The sequence below is a fragment of the Papaver somniferum genome, unplaced genomic scaffold (genome assembly GCF_003573695.1).
Source record: "Papaver somniferum cultivar HN1 unplaced genomic scaffold, ASM357369v1 unplaced-scaffold_74, whole genome shotgun sequence".
Taxonomy (NCBI): Eukaryota; Viridiplantae; Streptophyta; class Magnoliopsida; order Ranunculales; family Papaveraceae; genus Papaver; species Papaver somniferum.
Genome location: NW_020650304.1, coordinates 207757 through 229675, shown reverse-complemented (window position 1 = coordinate 229675; position 21919 = coordinate 207757). Strand labels below are relative to the sequence as shown.

The window sequence follows — 21919 nt, the reverse complement described above, 5'->3', positions numbered from 1 at the left end:
CAACATCATACCTTTTGTAGCTTAACTACATTTTACTAAATTGATTTGGACTTCCAATGGCAAAATACTAAACTGTCATAATAACATGTAGAAAGAAAAACAATGATTTGCATCTTGTCCATAGAAGAAAGCTGGGACTTTCCCAAAAGCAGTTGATATTGCAGTGGCACATACAGGGCATACAACTCTAAGGTCAATTGGTGCAAAAACAGCAGCATTTCCCTGAGGATTGTGTTGTCCATGTGCAAGCAAGATGCTACTGCATCAGCAATTTCCCAGGGAAGCATAAGTTTGAATGGGTATCTACGGATTCTATGGTGCATCCAAAGATTCCCTTACAAATACTGTCAGAGAATACCTGCACTAAGAGAGCATATACAATGCTCTGAACATGTCCTGCAATTTGAGTTTTCATGACTATTCTCAAAATAAGAAAAAAACATATCAAAATGTCATCAAGTTGTGCATCAATTATCATGGTTCATTTCCATCATCACCAGAAACTGTCAATAAAAGCAGAAGCAGAATAAAACTAAAGAAAAAAACAAACTAGCAGAAGTGAAACCGGCTAGTCTAAGACTTGGACCTAGGTGTGAGAATTTCTACTATAAGTCCTCAGGGTGCTGTAAGAAGAGAACCTGATTTAACACTCTAATGCGAATGGCAATACTCCTGGCGGAGGCTTGGTCGAGCCACACTTGGAACACATACCACTCTTTTGAGTTTTCTTTGGCTCTTCATCTTTTGTTTCTTTCTGATCTTTTTCTTCTTCGAGCGCTTTCTCGAGTGCTTTCTGAGCTTCTTCTTCTTTGAGTTGTTTCGCTTCGACTATCTTTCTCTTCAGAAATTGGACAAGGCCAGTGAGGGAAACATTGGCGTCATCGCTAACCATCAATTCTTCTGCTACTTCTGCAGGTGTAGTTTGTGACGCTTGTAGTAGTTCTTCGATCTCACCAAATAGGTGGTGTTCCTCGATAGAAAGGTAGTTTGAGGCGAGGATTCTGAAGCCTGGAGTCGTAATGTAAGACAAATGAATGTGCTTATCCATTCGACCAGGACGGAGCAAAGCAGGGTCAAGCTTATCTTTGTGGTTAGTTGTGAAAACAATGATCCTTTCGTCTCCACAGCTCGACCATATTCCGTCAATAAAATTCAGTAGCCCTGAAAGGGTCAACTGTAACACAAATATGCAAATGTAAGAAACTCACATAACTGATGCACATCAACATAATATCAAATTCACATAAAAAATAAAAGAAGAAATCAAACAGTAAACACTCACATCAGGATTTCGACTCTGCTTGGCACGGTATGGACGTCCATATTCATCAAATTGGTCTTCAGATTTACTCCTATCACGCATTTCAGCACTGCAGTCAATATCCTCGATAAGAAGAATTGATCGGTTTTTGGTACCCAACAGCACACTTCTCAATTGAGAATTAGAACGAATATTGGTGAGCTCTAAATCATAGACATCGAAATTAAGATAATTAGCCATGGCAGCAACCAAACTAGATTTTCCAGTACCAGGAGGACCATACAACAAGTAGCCTCGCTTCCAAGCCTTACCAACTTTCGTATAAAAATCTCTCCTCCTAACAAATCTATCCAAGTCGTCTATTATCTCTTTCTTAAGCTCAGGATCCAGTGCCAGGGTTTGAAAAGTTGATGGATGTTGTAAGTTGACACCACCTCCTACACCAGGTCCACGGCCAGAATACGGATCAGAACCTCCACTGCTCCAGAGCTTCAAAGTTGTGTTTGCATCATTCAACTCCTTTGCTTTCTTGAGTATGTAAGGGATATAAGACTCGACAACCTTCTCGTAATGCTTCTCATCGAAAATGAGCTCGAATCTAGTCGGAGACTCTTCATTACTCTCAGAGGGGTCTTGAAAGAATCCATCAGAATATCCTGGCCTGATCATCCGGTTACTACTTGCACTACTACTATTATTAGTACCACCAACCATTCTCCAACTGAGTTTCACACATTCAAATTCATCCTCAATATACTGGCTTCTCTTGTTGACAGAGATGTTAACCTTTTTATCTTTTGCCGATTTACTCAACTCAAGCCCTTTCATAGTAGGACTAATTTTGGTATTCAAATAAGTTTCCGCAGCCTCGAACACTTGATTATGAACACCCCCTGCACCACCTTGAAACTCCTTAATTGCTACTGTCAGTGTATTAGGCGCATTCTTCCTTCCATAGAAGATATTCCGAACGAATTTCACAATATAAATACGAACTTGATCAGGCACGTATGTGTTAATCGCAGTTGTAATCATCATCATTAAACCAGTAAATGATGCATAGTACTGAAACATCATCGATGTTGAAGGAAAACTACTCCCTCCCATCCCCGGAAACATCTTTGAATCTGCTAATTTTATATCTAATGGAAATTGAAAATTGAGACAGGGTACATACAAATGTAACCAAAAACAATTTGTTTCTCTTATAATGCCACAAAAGAAGCAAAAGGGGTCTTTCCTAAGTCTTCAAAAGTTCAATTTTAAAGCTTTAATGAATACGAAAAGTTGCCGAAAGGCGCTACTAAAGTGCTTTAGGAAACTACTAGGAAACACCCTTACAATTTCAATTGGTGGAAATGGTGTTGTGCATAGAAATTTCAGGCACTCAATCCACCCCTTTGTAAATGATTGTGCAGAATCAAAAGAAATTACATGGAAACCCACATTTCAGACAAAAACCTAAGATATTCTCTAGTACACTAAGGTTGAAAAAAGCAAGTACATGATGACATTAGAAAGAAATTGAAGTGAGATTATGGAGGAGAGAAACATAATCTCATACCTTTAGTGCTGTGATGATGGTATGAACACAGTAGAGCTGAACCCTGAAAAAGAAGAAGAAGCAGAGAAGAGAAACTGGTTTGGTTTTACTTTACTCTTTTCCTCTTCTCTATTCTCCGTACTTCCAATCAATCACTCACTTTTTGAGTCTCTCTCTTTGAGTCTTTGTCTTTATGATTCTGAGTGCTTATTGTTATGGTGCATCTGGTTGTACGTTAGTTGCTTGCGTAATTGACGTGGCATGCATCTAATACTAAATAAGTCATCCAGATGCGTGCTAGGTTTAGATGATTGGGATTTGCCACGTCATCAATGAGAGGAGGTAGAAGAGTCTATAGCGAGTATTGTATCATTTTTAGGGCTGAACATGGTTCCGGTTTTCCGCTAAAATCGGACCAAACCGAATCAATATGAAGTAACCGAACCGAACCATTAGCTATTGGAGTGGTTTGGTTTAGAAATGTTAATAACCGAGAGTGTTGGTTTGGTTTTAGTTTCAGTTCAAAACCGAACCGAGAACCAATGGAAAACCGATTGATTTTAATATAATGAATATCAGCCACTAGATCTATCAAGCTTAATCTTCACCGTAGGTTTTGACTATAAAAGTTTAAGAGAAAAAACTGAACCCTAAAAACCAAACTCATTTATCTTTCTCCTCCTCCCCTCTACTGCGGCTACTCTCCACCTTTATCTTCATCTTTCTTCGTTCTTCTTCACAGATTCAAACCAACTCCATGATTCATAATAAATCATGATACTACACCGATAAACTCGTTATCTTTGTTATGTTTTAATTAGTTTTAGTGTTTTGATTCTCTTAAATCAGCTGTTCTTGATGTGGGTCTATGAAATTGTCTGTTGATGATGGTGAACTCGTCAGCAAGGCAGATTCATGAGAAATTAGGGTTAGTAACGACAAAAGGAGATAGGGGTTCCTGTCGAAATTACATTTAAGAGCAAGTAAATGAAGAAATCAAGAAGAATCTATGATGGTTATGGAAGTTAGGATTTGAGTCTGGTCTGAGATGAAATGGGGTTTGATGATAAGAGTTGTTACTGCTACGCGGAGAAGAAATTGATGGGTGTTGATGCTTGTCGAGAACAACTGGGATGATATTGAGTTAGGGATTTGAACAGTTGATGAATGGAGAAAGAATTGAAGCTTCTGGGATGGTCTGATAATGGAACTGATCTTGGTGGTACACAAAAAAAGTAGTCGATACGTGTGGTATTGTATTGGGTTTCTGCAAATTTTTTCAGATTTCATGAATGTCTAGGTTTTTGGTGGAGAATTGGACCATTTGGTCGATGCCGCCTCAGGAATGTAATGTTTTATTGTTCTATTGTAATTTCAGTCCTAATTTCCAATTCAACTCAACCAGCAACAAAATTTATGGGGTTCTAATATAATGTTTTTCTCTTAAATACTTTTCTGTGTAATTTTGTTTCTGAAGTGTCATAATCGGTTTTAGCGAATAAAACCAAAACCAATTGGTAAAACTAAAACCGAAACCAATGGTTAATGGCTCGGTTTTGGTTTGGAAAATTAGAAACCGATTGTATTGGTTTCGGTTTTGGTTTTTCCAGAAACCGAGCCGAAACCGACCATGAACATCCCTAATCATTTTGCTCTTGTTTGCGTTCTAGTTCCAAACTGATGCTGAAACTTAAAAGCCCATATGAAGGGCCCACAGATTTAACTTTTCTTGGAAACGGTCTCGTTACAACAATGTAACAGTCTGTAGTATCACCGTTATGTTTGTTTGTTGCAACCTTTTTTGTGATTGATTTCAAAAGAATACCATCACTCAGTGACTTTATCATTGTATTTTATTAATATTGGCTTATATTTGTTATACGGTTATAAAGAAAACTGGAAAAGTGAGAAAAGACATTTTTTTCTACTTTTATCTCGACCAAGGTTTTTAAAATCTGAAATGAATCAAGATTGTTTTTTACTTTTAAGAATCGATGCGTATGTTAAATCATGAACAACGGACTCATAGTTATTTTTTGAATCGTATGTTCGCACATAAAGGATATTGATTTATGTGAAACATTTAATAAATATCATACAGATTTGTCAAGATTTGATCTTTATGATAATCATATTTATATTATGTTATTTATTTTCCACATTATATTATCTATCTTTGTAGTCAAAATATCACAAGTAACACGTAAAATAACTTGGATAATTTTTGAGCCTAAAAGTATGTATTGAGGATTCGTACGTATCTTGAAAGAGAGATTGTTCTTGTTGGAATTAGGTTACATAATAATTCGGGTACATACTAGATTATTACTTGAATCTTGAAAGAGAGATTGTTCTTGTTGGAATTAGGTTACATAATAATTCGGGTACATACTAGATTATTACTTGGATATTGATTTTTGTGACCGTCCAAAGTTACTGACTGTAACAAGTTTATTCCTATAGGTTTCCGACCAAAAAAATGATGCGAAATTATTACTCCCTCCGTTCCATTTTACTTGATGTTGTAAAGTTTTTCACGCAGATTAAGAAATAACATTGAGAGTAAATTTTTTTCAAATTTACCCATATTAATAGCTTCCTAAAAATTTAAAGCACCTAGTTTTTAGTTTCGATATTTAGTGTAAATTACGAATCCCGTTGTAATTTACTTGGGATAGAGTATATATTCTCCATGGAGTGGATTTAAAAATTAGATTAATTAATCCGTCTACTAATTTCAATGAAAATTAATGGTATGGTATGATTCCAAATCAAGGGAAAATTAGTGAGAATTTGGGAAAAAAGCTTAAATACTCATCTATTTTGGAACATAAAAAAAATCTTAAAACATCAAGTAAAATGGAACGGAGGGAGTATGTATTATTGATGTTACTCCAACATCCTGCAATCACTCTGTAAGTGAATCAGAAATTTTTGCTCTCTATCTAAGTCTTTTAGAAAAGTTAAAAATCTTGAGGAAGATATTTTTCATCTTAGGAATAATTCTCACAAAAGTCTTTTGAAGAGAACCAACTACTTAAAGTACTTATTGACGCTATAGATAATATGCAGAAAAAACAAGAGCTATTACTATTAAGAGTAGAAACTATTGATGGAAATCTCTGAAATCTCGACTTCATTTATGGTTGTGTTTACTGATAGACACATTTTTGTGTCCGATTTGTCTCGATTCTATATATTGTTAGGACTCATTTTTGTACTTATTATGGTGTTTTATTTATTTGTAGGTATTTTTGGCTAATAAACATTTTTGGAAAAAATTGGCCTCGAAAAGTTGTCGGAAAGCACCCGGAGGACACTTGCTATTCGGACCCCCGATTTGGATAAGGGGAACCCCAGGACACCCCTTAAGGCAGCTGCTAAAGGCACCCCTACTCTGGATAGGGGGAGCCCCTTTACCTTCACGATTTGAATTCTCAAATTTGGCGGGAAACTGTTGCAAATGAAGAACAAATTTGGGTTTAGATTTTAGACGTGATTTTAAGAGATTTAATCACTAAACTCGATTGGGTTGGACTTTTTTATCTTAAACAGGGATGGTATGATTGCTTAGATCGATTAAATTGGGCTAGGTATCGATCAGAAACAAAACAGGGGAGAAAACTATTTACGGAAACATGGAAAGATTTGGTCGATGTTTTGTTGGATTTTCTCAACTGTTGGATTTGGTATTAGTTGTAACAACACAACAGGATTTCTACGCGTGCTAGAATTGAGAGAAAATAGGTGTTGTCGACAAGTCAGGAAAGATATTCTCGGCATTGTTTTGATTTATCTTTGGAAGTTACGTGCAATGAGAGAATGTATAATCTTCATGGATTCGTATCTTCCGGATTTAGGAAGTTCATAACCATCAAAAGACGCGTTAACTGAGGTGGCAGAGTTATTATCGTTACTTGGAAGAAAATAAAAAAAAGATAACTCCGTAACTTTTGGTGAAAGGCAGGGGAGATTTTATCGAGTATTTTTGGTCTTGTTTCCTATATATAGGTTGAAAAGGAGTCATAAAGAAAAGGAAGAAAGAGTCGAGAGTTGGGGGAAGTTTAGAGAAGAACAGAGAACGAAATCAAGAGTTGCAGGAAATTGTTTCTGCTGGTGCACAAGGAAGAAAACGAAGAACAAAAGGCCATTGAAGACAGTCGTTTCTGGGGTCTTAAAATCAGCGACAAAGCAACAGTATTTACAATAGTTTTCTGTAACAGTTCCATTGTAACAGCTATTTTGTAACTCCGATACATTGTTACAAATAGTCTGTGTTATTACTTTTCACTCTTTTAATCATATTTTGAGCAACAAACACATATTTTGAGACCATGATTAATATGAGGACCTAAACCCCATTGTTGAGGCGATAGAGGAATCTATTTTTCCAACAAAAAGTGGTATATTCTTATTTATTTATTTATCGTAATTATTTTTATGATTGTTTTGCCTTGAGTGAGAATTGTTTGAATGATTCTTGTTATGCTTGGACCTAGGTTTTTGATGTTTTATACTTCGGATTTACACTTGTTATTTTGATAATCTACTTGTTGCAATAGCTTAGAATCAAATTGAACGAAAAAATTGCATGAATATAAATATTGGATTAAATCACTTTGAACTTGGAAAATAGTTGAATCTTAGCCTCAGTGTTCTTTTACTATTGATATCAACTTTGATGGAGTTTGCTATAATTTTTAGTGATTTTCTATTTTAATATTAGAACTTAAGTCTAATTAATATCCTTCGCAAGTCTGAGAATCGAACCACTTTTACCACTATCTACAAATTACATGAAAGAGGTAGTTCGAAAAGAGGTGCTTAAGTTGTTAGATGCAGGTATTATCTACTCAATTTCAGACAGTAAGTGGGTTAGCCCTGTTCAGGTTGTCCCCAAGAAATCACGTATCACTGTAGTCCAGAATGATAATAATGAATTAATCCCAACCCGAGTGACCACGGGATGGCATGTGTGTATTGACTATAGGAAATTAAACAAGGTCACAAGGAAGGATCACTTTCCCTTTCCTTTTATCGACCAGATTCTAGAGCGATTAGCTGGACATAGTCACTATTGCTTCTTAGATGGCTACTCCAGTTATAATCAGATCGTTATTGCCCCAGAAGACCAAGAGAAAACCACTTTTACCTGTCCCTTTGGTACCTTTGCGTATATACGCATGCCTTTAGGGCTATGTAATGCCCCTGCAACTTTTCAGCGTTGTATGATGAGCATATTTTTTGATATAGTAGAACGGTTATTAGAGGTCTTTATGGATGATTTTTCAGTGTTTGGTTCATCTTTCGATGAGTTCTTGCATCATTTGACATTAGTGTTGACTAGGTGTAAGGAAAAAATTTTAGTGCTTATTGGGAAAACTGTCATTTCATGGTTAAATCAGGAATTGTGTTAGGGCACATCATCTCTTCAAAGGGTATAGAGGTAGAAAAATCCAAAGTTGACCTTATTAAGACTTTACAGGTCCCAAAAACCGTAAAACATATTAGGTCATTCCTAGGGCATGCAGGTTTTTACCATCGATTCATTAAGGATTTTAGCTAGATTTCTAGACCTATTTGTAATTTTCTTGCTAAAGATGTTAAGTTTGTCTTTGATGATGCTTGTTTAGAGGCTTTTGAGAATCTTAAGACTTTACTCACTACCGCTCCCATAGTCCAGGCACCTAACTGGAACCTACCCTTTGAGATTATGTGTGATTCTTCAGATTATGCTATAGGCGTTGTTTTAGGACAACGAGAAAACAAATTACTTCATGTGATTTATTATGCTAGCAAAACTCTGAATGATGCCCAAATGAACTACACAACTACCGAGAAGGAACTTTTAGCCATTGTGTTTTCCTTGGATACGTTTAGGTCCTACCTATTAGGTTCTAAGATTATAATCTATACAGATCATGCTGCTTTGAAATACCTTTTATCTAAGAAGGATACCAAACCTAGATTGATTAGATAGATCCTATTGTTACAGGAATTTTCCCCAGACATTAGAGACAAAAAGGGTGCAGAAAATGTAGTAGCAGACCACTTGTCTAGGCTAGTTGTTAGTTCCTCCTAGTGATTCCCTTCCTATAAGGGATATCTTTCCTGATGAACAATTGTTCTCTGTTTCCCAATCACCTTGGTATGCAAATATAGTGAATTATCTTGTTACTAGTCGAACCCCTCAACATTGGGGTAAACAAGATTGTTCTAGGTTTTTAGCCGAGGTTAAGCATTTCTTTTGGGATGATCCTTATTTGTTTAAGTATTGTCCAGACCAGATCATTAGGCGATGTATACCTGAGAGTGACCAGTCTAGTATTCTCTCCTTTTGTCATGAACATGCATGTGGGGGTCATTTTAGTGCTAAGAAGACTGCTGCTAAGATTTTGCAGTGTGGATTTTACTGGCCTTCGTTGTTTAAAGATTCCCATAATCATTGTGTTTCTTGTGAGCGTTGCCAGAAGTTAGGAACCATTTCCCGTAGAAATATGATGCCTTTGAACCCTATTTTAGTGATTGAGGTATTTGATGTGTGGGTCATTGATTTTATGGGTCCATTTCCTATTTCATTTTGTTATCTTTGCATACTCGTCGCTGTAGACTATGTGTATAAGTGGGTTGAGGAGGTTCCGAGTAAAACGAATGACCACAGGGTCGTAGTCCAGTTTTTGAAACAGAATATACTTACACGTTTTGGTACGCCACGAGCTATAATTAGTGATGGAGGTTCACACTTTTGTAATAGACCGTTTGCTCTTTTAATGAAACAATATGGTATTACCCACAAAGTAGCTACCCCATATCATCCACATACTAGTGGTCAGGTAGAGGTCTCCAATAGGGAAAGTAAGCGTATTCTATAGAAACAGTTAATCCAAACAGGAAAGACTGGTCGTCGAGGCTTACTGATGCCTTATGGGCTTACCGTACTGCGTTTAAGACACCCATTGGAATGTCACCTTATCGTTTAGTGTTTGGAAAGGCATGTCACCTGTGTGTTGAGTTAGAGCATCGAGCCTATTGGGATATTAAGAACTTAAACTTTTCACTTGACAAGGAAGGAGCTCAAAGAAAGCTCCAGCTCAATGAGTTGGACGAGATTCGTGGAGATGCATACGATAGTGCTAAGGAGTATAAGAACAAAATGAAACTTGTGCATGATAGGAATATTTTACGAAAGTCATTTTCTCCAGGTCAAAAAGTTCTTTTGTACTCGTTTGTATCTATTCCCCGAGAAGTTGCTCTCTCGGTGGACCGGTCCTTTTGTGGTCCGCACTGTTTTCCTCATGGCGCTGTTGAGATTGAGACACCAGATGGTAGTAGTTCTTCGAAGGTTAACGGTAAGCGATTGAAGCCCTTTTTAGAGCCTTTTCCTACATGTGATGTTGAGGAGGTCCCTCTGGAGGACCCTGTTTACCTTGATTGACCATCAAGGAGATTTTGTATGTTGTATAATATTTTTGTAGATTTTTGGTTACACTTCACCCAGGTACTATCTTTCCGACTTCTCTCTTTACTATTTCCTCATGTTACTTATATTTTTGGTACTGTTCTTTAATTAGAAACATTGAGGACAATGTTAGATTTAAGTTTGGGGATAGGGTAGAACTTTTTGTTACCTTTTCGTTGCAATAAATAAACTCCAGAGCCTAGAAATTTATCCCTATTAAGGATGGCACTGACCAATCTAAGTGCATGGAAGCATTTTGGTTGTAGGAGTTGAGGAACCAATCTAACTAGATGGCAACATCTAAAGAGTCTATTCATAAAAGCACAGAGCTCAGGTGTTAGAAATAACATGATAGTTTCACCATATCTCGTTGAGTCCTTTTCACTTCTGTTTTTATTTTGTTTTGTTTTTAAAACTATGTTTCTCTAAGTGATTAGGTGGGGCTCATGATTCAAGTTGTTACCAATGCTAGGGTGAATTAGAGTGATTGAGATACAAAAATAAAAATAAAAAAATTGAGACCAGACCATCAGACCAACTGGAATAAATTCAATAAAGTCGTCCACTGGAACCCTTGTATATGCCAGTTGTGTTGACCTAGAGTTAGGATTATCAATCACTAGTTCTCTTGTATATGTCAGTGTGTTGATATTAGTCAGGCTAGTATCTCAGTCCATTAGGATAGGTTCATTTTGGCGGAGGCCTTCAGACAGATATGAGAAACACCGTTCACCCAGTAAACATCAAAACCATCTATGTTTTTCTCGATATCCATCTTCTTGATCTATCCATGTGATTAGTTTCGACTCCGGATATTTATGTCCATAGTGCAACTATCTGAGTAGAGCTCTTTCACTTATATATGAATTTTAGTATGCTTGAGTGCAAACTCGTGTACAATAATTGGAATTTCGCATCAGGGTACTTCCTCCTGTAGTCAATAAGTATGCCAACCAAGGAGATTCTTTAGTGCCTTCCAAGGTTCTGTGCAGATAGCTAGGGTCTGGAGTATAAAGGTTTTGTGGGTATACCTCTGGTAAACCCTCCGGAGACAACACTCTGCCACTAGAAACACCTAGGGGTTTAAAGGCTTATTGCATATGCTAAATGCAATCGACGATGCCTGCGACAGTGAGTTAGGATTTTATTTCAATTTTATTTTTGCTCGAGGGCTAGCAAATAATAGGTTTGGGGGTATTTGATAGACACATTTTTGTGTCGGATTTGTCTCGATTCTATATACTGTTAGGGCTCATTTTTGTACTTATTATGGTGTTTTATTTATTTGTAGGTATTTTTGGCCAATAAACATTTTTGGAAAAAATTGGCTCGAAAAGTTGTCGGAAAGCACCCGGAGGACACTTGCTATTCGGACCCCCGGTTTGGATAAGGGGCACCCCAGGACACCCCTTAAGGCAGCTGGTAAAGGCACCCCTACTCTGGATAGGGGGCGCCCCTTTACCTTCACGATTTGAATTCTCAAATTTGGCGGGAAACTGTTGCAAATGAAGAACAAATTTGGGTTTACCCAAAGGTGACTTATGATGGTATTGAATTTGTTCTAAAGTTTTTTAATATGTATGATTTTACTCCAAAAGTTGTTACAGGAATTATGCCATCTGACGGAAGAGATGATTACTATCTTGACAATATAGTTCATATCATCTAAACAAAGATGGTTATAGCTTAGTAAGCAATTCATACTATCTGAATACAAAATGATAAAGTATAAACAATGGCATAATTCTAAAGAACGGTGGGAGTGTGATAGTTTTATTTTTCTTATCATTTACACTAGTCCTTGTTTATACTTTGTCAAGAACATTACATAAAGTCGACATGGCTCATATCGAGTACAAGAAGTCGACATAGCTCATATTGAGCACAGAAAGTCTCTTCGGGTATTACATTTGTTGTAGTCTCTTAACTGAGATATTAGCGTATTACATTTGCTGTAGTCTCTTAAATGAGATATTAGCGTATTTTGTTTGTTGTAGTCTCTTAACTGAGATATTAACGTATTTTGTTTGTTGTAGTCTCTTAACTGAGATATTAGCGTATTACATTTGTTGTAGTCTCTTAACTGATATATTAGCGTATTACATTTGTTGGTTTATCAACAAATCAGGTTTAGTTTAAGTTAATCTATGTTTAGTTCTAATCTAAGCTGGATCCATTTTTTTCCAGATTAAGGAATGATTAGAGTTAAATCAGGGAATTTAGATTAACCTAATGTTGCTTAGGTGTCATGTTGACTAAGCATGACTCACCTAGTGAGGTGTCATCCAACTAATGATGGAAAGGTTGAATGACACATAGCTACTCAATTAATGACTAAGCCCTCTTCTAGCTTCTTTCATATTTATATTCAGAATTTTGTGATTTCCATTAGTTGGGTAAGAGGAAATAGAAGTAAAAGCTAAGTCATTTAACCTTATTCAATTTTGATATGCTTTTATTTCCTTCTAAAGAACATGTATATTGTTGTGTATTATGTTATTGTATAGCTCTTATTCATGTTGCCTAATTCAGAAGTAACTTGTAGTGACTGTGTTTATTGTTATAGTCATTTAATGATATATCCAAATCAGAACCAACAAGATGATTTATTCTAGTTTCTAATATGAATTAGTAGTTGTATAAGCGTTTTTCTAGATTGTAGAATATGAGAATGCTAGGATAATATCTTTTCAGCATATGGGTATTTATATGATCATGTTTATGTTACTAAATGATGATTATGAAGCTGAAATTCCAACAATGCCTACTTATCTAATAAGTAGGAGGAAGAATAACCAGATAATAAGCATACAATAATGACCTTAATAGGATACAGGTGGATTTGATCGACAATACATCTAGTGTCTGGTTTTGTTAGAGCTGAGGCCGGCACTTCAATCCTAGTTGTAAAAACACTTCTTCATTTTTATTCTGTCGGAGCAGTTATTTTTCAAGGTTTTCTGTTTACATATGCTAATATGAATGAAAAGGAAATAACCTTTCTGTAATATATTGAATACTGAAAATTAAAACTCGGTATCTTAACCCCCAAACCTTTAAGAAATAACAGCAATCTATTATATACACATCTGTGTGCTGAAAATTTTCCCTATCTTTCTGTCAGGACTCAGCTTTGGGCTTCCAAGTTAAGTTAAGGGCCACCTGGATTTTAGGGGGTCTAGTAATATGTTTAATAAAATTAGTAGTTAATTAACCGTGATTAGTTAGTTAATAGTTGCTGCTAAGTATGATTAGTAGAGTGTGTGTGTGCGAGTGGCACACGTACACACTGAACTCTATCTTTTATATTCTCCTTCTGTTTGTAGAACTCCTTGATTAAACCCTTTCTCTTAGCTCTAGCGACTTTTATTTGCTCCTTTAACATACATTGTATAATAAGTGTTAATTTCAAAATAAAACAGGTAAAATACGAGTTTCATTCAAAATGGTCAAGCATACTCATATATTTCTCAACTCCTAAAGGGTTTACTTTTCCATCTTTTCTACATTTCCATCCATCCCAAGCAAGCCCTCGAGCAGCCTCGGCTACCAAACCTTCCTTTTTAGCTTGTATATACATTATGCATAAGTATAAACAATCGATAATTAATCTAGTGAGTCAAGGCATTTCTGAATGGCAAGGTATTTACCAATTTAAGTTCTAAAACTGCTAAAGCGACTCCATATTTTCCTGCAAAAATCAAACAAATACTTAGTTAGTGAATAAACAAAATGTATAATCAACTTTAAAACAGGAAATAGAGCATTATATGCAAACCTACAACCATATGTTTCATAGGAATACACTTGAATAGAGTTTCATAGGCAAATGCAGTTACAATATCCATGAAGATGGAAAAAAGTAATATCATGCACATGATAGTAATACAAGGAATCACCAGTCAGCATTGGTTAGGTCTTCCATCGGTATGTGTTTCATCAATCATCTGAAAAATAAACAAGAAACAACATCAAATCCCTGTGACATTAATTACTAAAACACATACAAAGCTCAACAAACACAAATTTATGAGTTTAAATAGATATTTGCCAACACCAATTAATGGCTTTATCTACAGAAATTGATTCATCTGAAAGCATACTCTGCTCACCTTCTATACAGGGAGTGAAAAAGATTAAGTAGAAGAAAGACTCCTTGATCCTACAAGCAACATCTTCCTTAGCCACAAGCCATTTTCTCCTAAATGATTCATCAAAAGACTCTACAACATCTGCATTATTCAACAAACTAAATCACCACCAGAAACCCTAGTCTAATTAACCACAAGAACAATTCAGACCACTGATGCTAATGGAAAAAAGGTTACCAGAAAATCCCAAATCCTTGATATCGACAAAGCTTGATATGTAAACCTATCTTTAGAACTATGAAATTAAATGTTGAAATCTGTATAAAACACACTTCAATAGTTCAGAACTATGAAATTATGAAAAACAGGTAACCTGTACAGATTTAATCTAAGAGAAGATTATACAAACCCTAGATCCGGCTTAATCTTTGTGCTTTAAGTCTTAACAACTCCCAAATCATTCTCTATTTTCCATCGCTAAACAATTAAGTAATTTATGGTATAGAGAAAGTGAGAGAGATAGATTCGGTGGTGGTGTTCACTGAGTATTGAAGGCGGCGGCAGTTGTTAGGGTTTTCTTTTTTGGTATAGAGGAGGAAGAGAAAGAGAAAGAATAGAGTCAGAGAGGAAGGTGAGGTAGTTCTGAGGTGAGAGAAAAAAACGTTAACCGTTTTCATACGATTATGGAAACCTGTGGATGGTGCAGATTTCATTCGGATTTTCATACGGATCAAGGCAATTGTGTTTATTTTCCTAAATTTGTGCTTTCTGCGTGTTTCTATTTTACCGTTAACTTTTTTGCGTTCTCTTCGTAATTGAATTATCTTCAAAATGGTAATAAGAAATATTGAATTTGAATGATTTAACCTTAGTATTTGTCCCGTCTCTTACGGATTGAGACAGATGTGTTTTCTTTGTACTTTCTTTTTGTACTTCTATGCTTTCTATTTGTGCTTCCGGTTTGAATTTTGACTAGTTACATAGGTCATGAAGTTATTTCGATTAGTCATACAGGTCATGAAGTATCTTTAGTATATGATACATCATCGAAATCGATAGATATGAAGCTCCGGGAGGTAACTAACTTCAAACATAGCAGGATACATCGTCGAAATCGATAAATATGAAGTTGTGTTGATTAGAACTTCAAACTCAGTATAACGATGAACAAAATATGAACCACAAAGCTTCGAGAGGGTTCTGACTACAAACTTAGCATGACACATCGTCGAAATTGATAAATATGAAGCTCAATGTCGATTCGAACATCAAATGTGGTATAAACGGCACACAAACTATGAACCAAAAATCTCTAAGAGGTTCTGACTTCAAACTTAACATGATACATCATCGAAATCGATAAATATGAAGCTCAATGTCGATTTGAACTTCAAATGTGGTATAATGATATACATACTATGAACCAAGAAGCTCCAAGAGGGTTTTGACTTCAAACTTAACAGGATACATCATCAAAATCGATAAAATATGAACCTCAATGTCGATTCGAACTTCAAATGTGGTATAACGTCATACAAACTATGAACCAAGAAACTCCAGGATGGTTCAGACTTCAAACTTAGAATGATACATCATCAAAATTGATAAATATGAAGATCAATGTCGATTCGAACTTCGAATGTGGTATAACGACATACATACTGTGAACCAAGAAGCTCTTAGAGGGTTCAAACTTCAAACTTATCATGATACATCATCGAAATCGATAAGAGTTACTGCACATATCGAACTAACGATTATTCGAAAAAGACATATGGCTGATTTCACGAAACCAATTGATTTGAAGACTGCGAAAATCCTCTTCCTCACCATATTTCGAATTCTTTCCTTCCAAACCAAATCTTATGTGGTTGATCCAATTATCGACATTTAGCTTGGCAAAAATTATGAGGGATATAATCAGGGAGTCGATTAAATTTTAAATGCAAGTTTAGATTTTGGACTTATGTGAAATTTGACGAACAACATCGAGTTTATTAAAATGTACGATAACGAACAACACTCTGACATTAAATTATAAGATGGAACATTCGTGTGGATATTGTAATTTTGACCTACAAAATTCGGGAATCTATTTTTTAAAACGAGACTGAGGAAATATAATTACTGCACTAAATCGGTAGATTTCAAGTCACTGATCAATTTATGAGACACGTATCCGATTGTGTTATAGACTATTGAATATTTCATTGGTAACAATACAAATTTGTGTCATGAGGAGATTATCAGATTGAACTGCACCTGTCTAGAAACAGATTGAATAACAAGATCGGTCTAATTTGTAATTGGGAATTCATTTTTAAAATGAGATTGAAGAAACAGAAGTGCATAAAATCGGTGCATTTCGAGTCACTCATCAATTCTTGAGATACGAATCCAATTGTACATTAGTGGATTAAGCTGCACATATCTGGATTAAGAAGTAAATTTTATACCATTATGGCGGATTTTAATTTTAACAGGAAGTCTAGATTGAACAAGATTAATCAAATAGATGTAAATGCATGAAATTGACGAAAACTTTGAAGAAATTGGTAGATTTAGAGTCACATATAAATAGTTGAGATATGCGATCAACTAAATTCTTGCATACGATTACGAAATTCTTACGAATAACTCGAAGAAATTGGTAAATTTTGAACGAGATTGACAAAATAGATGTCAATTCACCATACACGATTACGAAATTCTTACAAATTAGTTCAAAAACAAAATGTCTTATCCAAATAACAGATTGCCACACTATCCGACAAGAAAGTTGTTTAGAATTACTGAAATACGTCACCATTCCATATGAACCTTCAGGCACAATTTCGCACATTTAAATAATTTGCATTACAATGAGTGAACACAGCGTGAATCGAACACGCATTTTCTGCCTTGACGTCAGACGTGCTACCATTGCACCACATATTCAATAGTATTCAAACACATATAGTTTAAAGAATTATACAATTATCTTCCGAGTTTGTCAACTGCAGACACATTTAGTCACTCAAACAGAAACAAGCACGCACAAAAAAAAATCGAACACACAGTTTCATGATACCCTGACGAAAAAGTGATTAGCAGTTTAGTCACTCAAGTGACACAGTGAGTCAGAAGAGGGATTGGAAAATTGTGTGGGAGAAAAAACTGAAACATAACTGTCAGCAGCAAGTTTTCCTTCCGTAATCCAATCTCCTCAGTTGGTTCAACATAACAAAAACCATGTGATTCAACATACACTAAATATTGCTGGTATACTAGTCAAGAAGTCAATGTTGCTTGGCATTAAAGAAACTCAATGTATCAAACATCAAGTACCAAGTCACTGCAGGTATGCAAGGCAAAAAAATATGAAAAAGGGCTGATGCAACCAGTTCACTGGGCAAAAACAATAAGAATTACAGCAGCAAAAAAAGAAAAAAAATGAAGAAGAAATAAGAAAAGAGAAGTTACAAGTTAGCAGCAGTGAGAAGAAGATGGAGCTTAGCTTCTTTCTGTCTAAACTGCTATTTCAAACTGAGATGAAATTTTTCTATAAATCCAACTCAATTGATAAAGAGATCCCCCGCTGACCTCAAGAAAGCTTACCACATTTTACGATGCAATAAATAAAAGTGCTGAACCCATACCGGCCTTATGCAAGCTTACCACCAAACAAGCCCCATTGCTAACCTTAATCAAACTAACATGCTATATCATTTGCTATCCCCACTTTAAAGTCTAGAACGATCATTTAGTTTGCTATCCCCACTTTAACGTCTAGAACGATCATTTAGCAAAGAGGTCGGAAGGGATATATGAAACAGTAAAACGAATTCTACAAGAATCTGTGGACCTAGACAAATAACAGTCATTAAGTACTATTGCCCAAAGAATATCGTCCATCATCCTGTATACTAGAATATCAAACCTACTTGCAGGTTTAAAGTTTATAAAAATCACTAGAGACTGTTAAACTAAAATGTGCATAGTATGAGATGATGGGCTTTTCACCTAAATAAATAGCACAAGCTAAACAGAGAACTAGAGAAATCAAGTTGCACCTTTGATTTCATCAACCTGGATTTGTTCTGCACACCAGGAGTTACCCTGCTTTGAAGGGAATCAATGACCTTCTTCGCATCGCGGAAGACATTAATGTCAACAAGATCCTGTAGGAGAATTCTGGTAAGTATCTTCAACAGAAAATGTAAATGAGAAGCAATGTGTTACTCTCTCTATACACAAAACCTAAAGAATGATAAAAGAAAAATAAAACCTCCAGAAGTACCAAGTTCAGAAACCTTCTTTTTGCTAACTCAAATTCCAGTTGCGCAAAATGTTAACGATACAATTACATTGTCGCTATCCTTGTCTTCTTGGCAGCATTCTTGCTTCTTGTCACCATAAATTTCAAGCAAACGAGTCAATGGCCAGAAATACTCAAATCAAGTCCATATGTAGTTACCTTCCTTCTCGGCTTTGACTACATACAGTACACCCTTTATCAATCTTACTGCACATAGCCTCATAACAAATAACCACAAAACTGAATCTGTTTTTCTCTCTTTCACTAGCTATGCAAAAGAAGAGAATATTAAGCCAAACATGAGATAAAAAATCAAGAAAAAGAAGGAATCTAGAAATAGTAAAGAATAAAAAATCAAGAAACAGAACAAGTATCGGATTGTTGAGCTTAGTGACATACAACAATAGTAAACTATTAAAATCAAAACCCGTAAGTTGAGTTATGTCAGCTCCAATTACCAAACTTTCGAGCATATTCAAGATCAACGTCCCTAATTACACAATGTAAATAGATACCAACATGTTATCAGCATATTAAATTCAGCACAAAATGAATCCATTGGCAATAGCAATATAATTTACTGACAGAAAAGCTTCACACCTTTCTTTGAACTGTAATTTTACTGGCTAGAAATTTTCTCTACTTGAACATCCTGTATATTCATTTCATCAGGTATTTGTTGGAAATGATTTTGGGGCTAAAGGCTAAATGGGTATGAGAATGTTTAGGACTCGCTCAATGAACTTGGAAATCCCTCAACTGAAGTTTGAAGTTTGAGAAGAAGAAAATTTTATTACTTCTCAAAACTTTCGTCGTACAGACCTTAGACTCTTTTACAAGACTCAACTTTACTGATTCCTCACCTTACTACCCACTTCAGGATTTCACTCGATTACACAAGTAGTTGTCGCTCAACTATGCACTCACTCAACCTATACCACTCTTTGGGTATTTACTCAATTACAAGTCTCAACTGAATCCACTACAGCCTATTTATAGCTTCACCTAACCGACTACTCTATCTCTAGAACTCTCTCTAACTTTCCAGCCTAAGACCACTCTAGAAAACTCTAGCTATTCACATTCCTTCTATATTAAGATGCTGACTTTTAGTAACTGAGGTACATTTCTATATCGTAAATACATAACTAATGCCTTTTCCTGCATAAACATGAAGTAGGTCTAAATTTATCTTCTTCTAACCTCAACGATTGTAACTAGTAATTTCTCTATTTAGCCACAGAGTTGGATAACATCATACAAGTGAATAATCCCCAATCGTAAAACCTAATCAACCTCAACAACTGTAATTGTCACCGCACCTCAAAATCTATCTAAACTATATCTGCACACCATCAGCTCATTATTTCGAACCTTGGTTACCTAGAGAAAAATTCTAAAGGTTGATGCTTTATCACCATCTACACTTAATCTAAATTTCTCAACAATGAAATGAAATTAAAACATTGTTAACTAGTGGATTTTCTTCGGCTTAAAATCGAAAAAAAAGAAGTTCATACCTGATTTCAAAACTACCATTCAGATCAGAATGGGGGATTTTCTAAAACCTAAATTACAATGAAAAAATCATAATTCAAAGTCACAATGAAAACCCATAATCAAAATGGGATTTTTTACCTAACCTTAAACATAACAACACAAATTTCTTACAAAATTAAGCTAATTGACAGTTAGGTAAACCCCATTTAATCTTCACAAAATTATCCCACTTTTTCTCCACATTTTGTTCATCTTTAACCATAATCACCCATATAGAAAAACTAAAAAAATCATAATCACAATCAGAAACTCCCAATTGAACCCAATTCTAAAAATCCCTCAATGTTTAAAGCCTAGGTTCATAATTGAAAAACTGAAATAAGAGTAATCGAAGAATAAGAAGAGAAATCATACCAGAATCGATATGAATGAGTTGAAGAAAACAAATTTGGTCAGAAATCAATCTGCTTCATCGTTATTACTTCTCTTCAAGTTCCTCTGAATTTAATGAGTTTAAGAAACAAAGAGAAATCAATCAGACGATGGGTATTTAATTAATTGGATTCGAATTTGATTGACTTTTCTTTTGATTCCGATGAGAATCCTAGGGTTTGATTTATCGCAGAAGGAGAAAGAAAATTTGTTGCGTCTCACTGTTTTTTGTTAAGCAACTCGATTTTGGTTTGGTTAACGACTCAAAGTGGAACTCAATTTTTGGTTCTCACGCCGACAGGATTAGTTCCGGGTTTAGGTCATCCCAGGGTTTTAGAACCATTTTTTGGTTCAAAACAAAAGATTTATAAAATCTTAAAATCGTAATTTGCATTTTCTAAATTCCAAAATAAATCATTGTGTTAGCTATGTACAAGTATGTTACTAATAAAATGATAAAGAGTTATAAAGACGGGGTTGATTTTAGTAGACATCTATTTTTGGATAGGAATAGTTGTAATACTTATTTAGTAGAAAATGTGTTAGGGATGCATAACTAATGATCTCACACTATAGTTACTTGATTTTCATGAATTAATTCCTAATTATGCTAACAATTACTTAATTTGCTAACCCATTACATTAGTTACTAGATTTGCAATGACTGATTTGAGTTACCAAAATAAAATTTGTTAGGAATCCTATTGTTAGAAAAACCTAGATTTGGTGTAGTGATATCGTAGCTCTATTGTATGTATCAGTAAAGGTTTGAATTCCAGCTGGGATGAGACTCAACTGATGTTACAACTTAAGAGTAGCCTGTATGTGAAGATGGACAGAAAGAGAGGAAAATGTGTGTGTTTACTGTTGTGAAGATTTCAATCTAAGTTCTAAATGCGTACAACAACCTTCATTCAATAATTCAACCATCTTCTATCATGGGTTTTGTCAAGTGCATCCTAGTACTTCTATTTGTAACCCATCGCAGCCATGAAGTGATGGAGGTGTGTATTTTTGTGAACTGGGGTGCTGGCTCTATTGGTTGTGATCGAATTGTTTGCCCCTGGAGGGTGTTGGATACAAGGCCGCATTGGGGTACTGCATACTGGAATTCAATGGTAATTCCGTTCTTCAATAAGTATGAAGTCGATAAGGCACATGAATGGGTTGGAAGAACACAAGATAATATGGGAGAGGATGGAAGCACATATACAGATTCGTCACTTTGGAGGCTTTCTTATGGACTACCAACTGGTATTAAACTTTTCCATGTCAGTTCAATGAAGACTAGTAACAATGCGAGAACGAAAAGTGATATATCGAAGATTCTGGTCAG

General features: G+C 35.4%; 1 protein-coding gene and 1 long non-coding RNA gene across 4 annotated transcripts; both read right to left on the bottom strand.

The window, feature by feature from the left end:
* Positions 1-394: 394 nt before the first annotated feature.
* Positions 395-2952, bottom strand: LOC113344143 (AAA-ATPase At3g50940-like). 2 transcript variants are annotated; one of them, XM_026588176.1, is made up of 3 exons: positions 2826-2952; positions 1283-2403; positions 395-1174 (listed from the first exon to the last, which is right to left on the bottom strand). In XM_026588176.1, the coding sequence occupies exons 2-3, from the start codon at positions 2378-2380 to the stop codon at positions 644-646; spliced, it is 1629 nt and encodes a 542-aa protein (XP_026443961.1). In that variant the 5' UTR covers positions 2381-2403; positions 2826-2952; the 3' UTR covers positions 395-643. The 2 variants fall into 2 exon arrangements, with proteins under 2 accessions (XP_026443961.1, XP_026443960.1); XM_026588175.1 differs by having other exon boundaries at positions 1283-2952.
* A 14324-nt stretch (positions 2953-17276) lies between these two features.
* On the bottom strand, positions 17277-20804 carry LOC113344148. 2 transcript variants are annotated; one of them, XR_003357673.1, is made up of 2 exons: positions 18634-20804; positions 17277-18514 (listed from the first exon to the last, which is right to left on the bottom strand). It is a non-coding gene; the product is annotated as an uncharacterized LOC113344148 (long non-coding RNA). The 2 variants fall into 2 exon arrangements; XR_003357674.1 differs by having other exon boundaries at positions 18647-20804.
* Positions 20805-21919: the final 1115 nt, after the last annotated feature.

Excerpts from the sequence above, each read along its gene's own strand:
- LOC113344143 (XM_026588175.1), bottom strand. The coding sequence starts at position 2,380 with ATGTTTCCGGGGATGGGAGGGAGTAGTTTTCCTTCAACATCGATGATG. Across the intron at positions 1,175-1,282 it reads AGCAGAGTCGAAATCCTGAT|TTGACCCTTTCAGGGCTACT; the intron begins GTGAGTGTTTAC and ends TTTGTGTTACAG.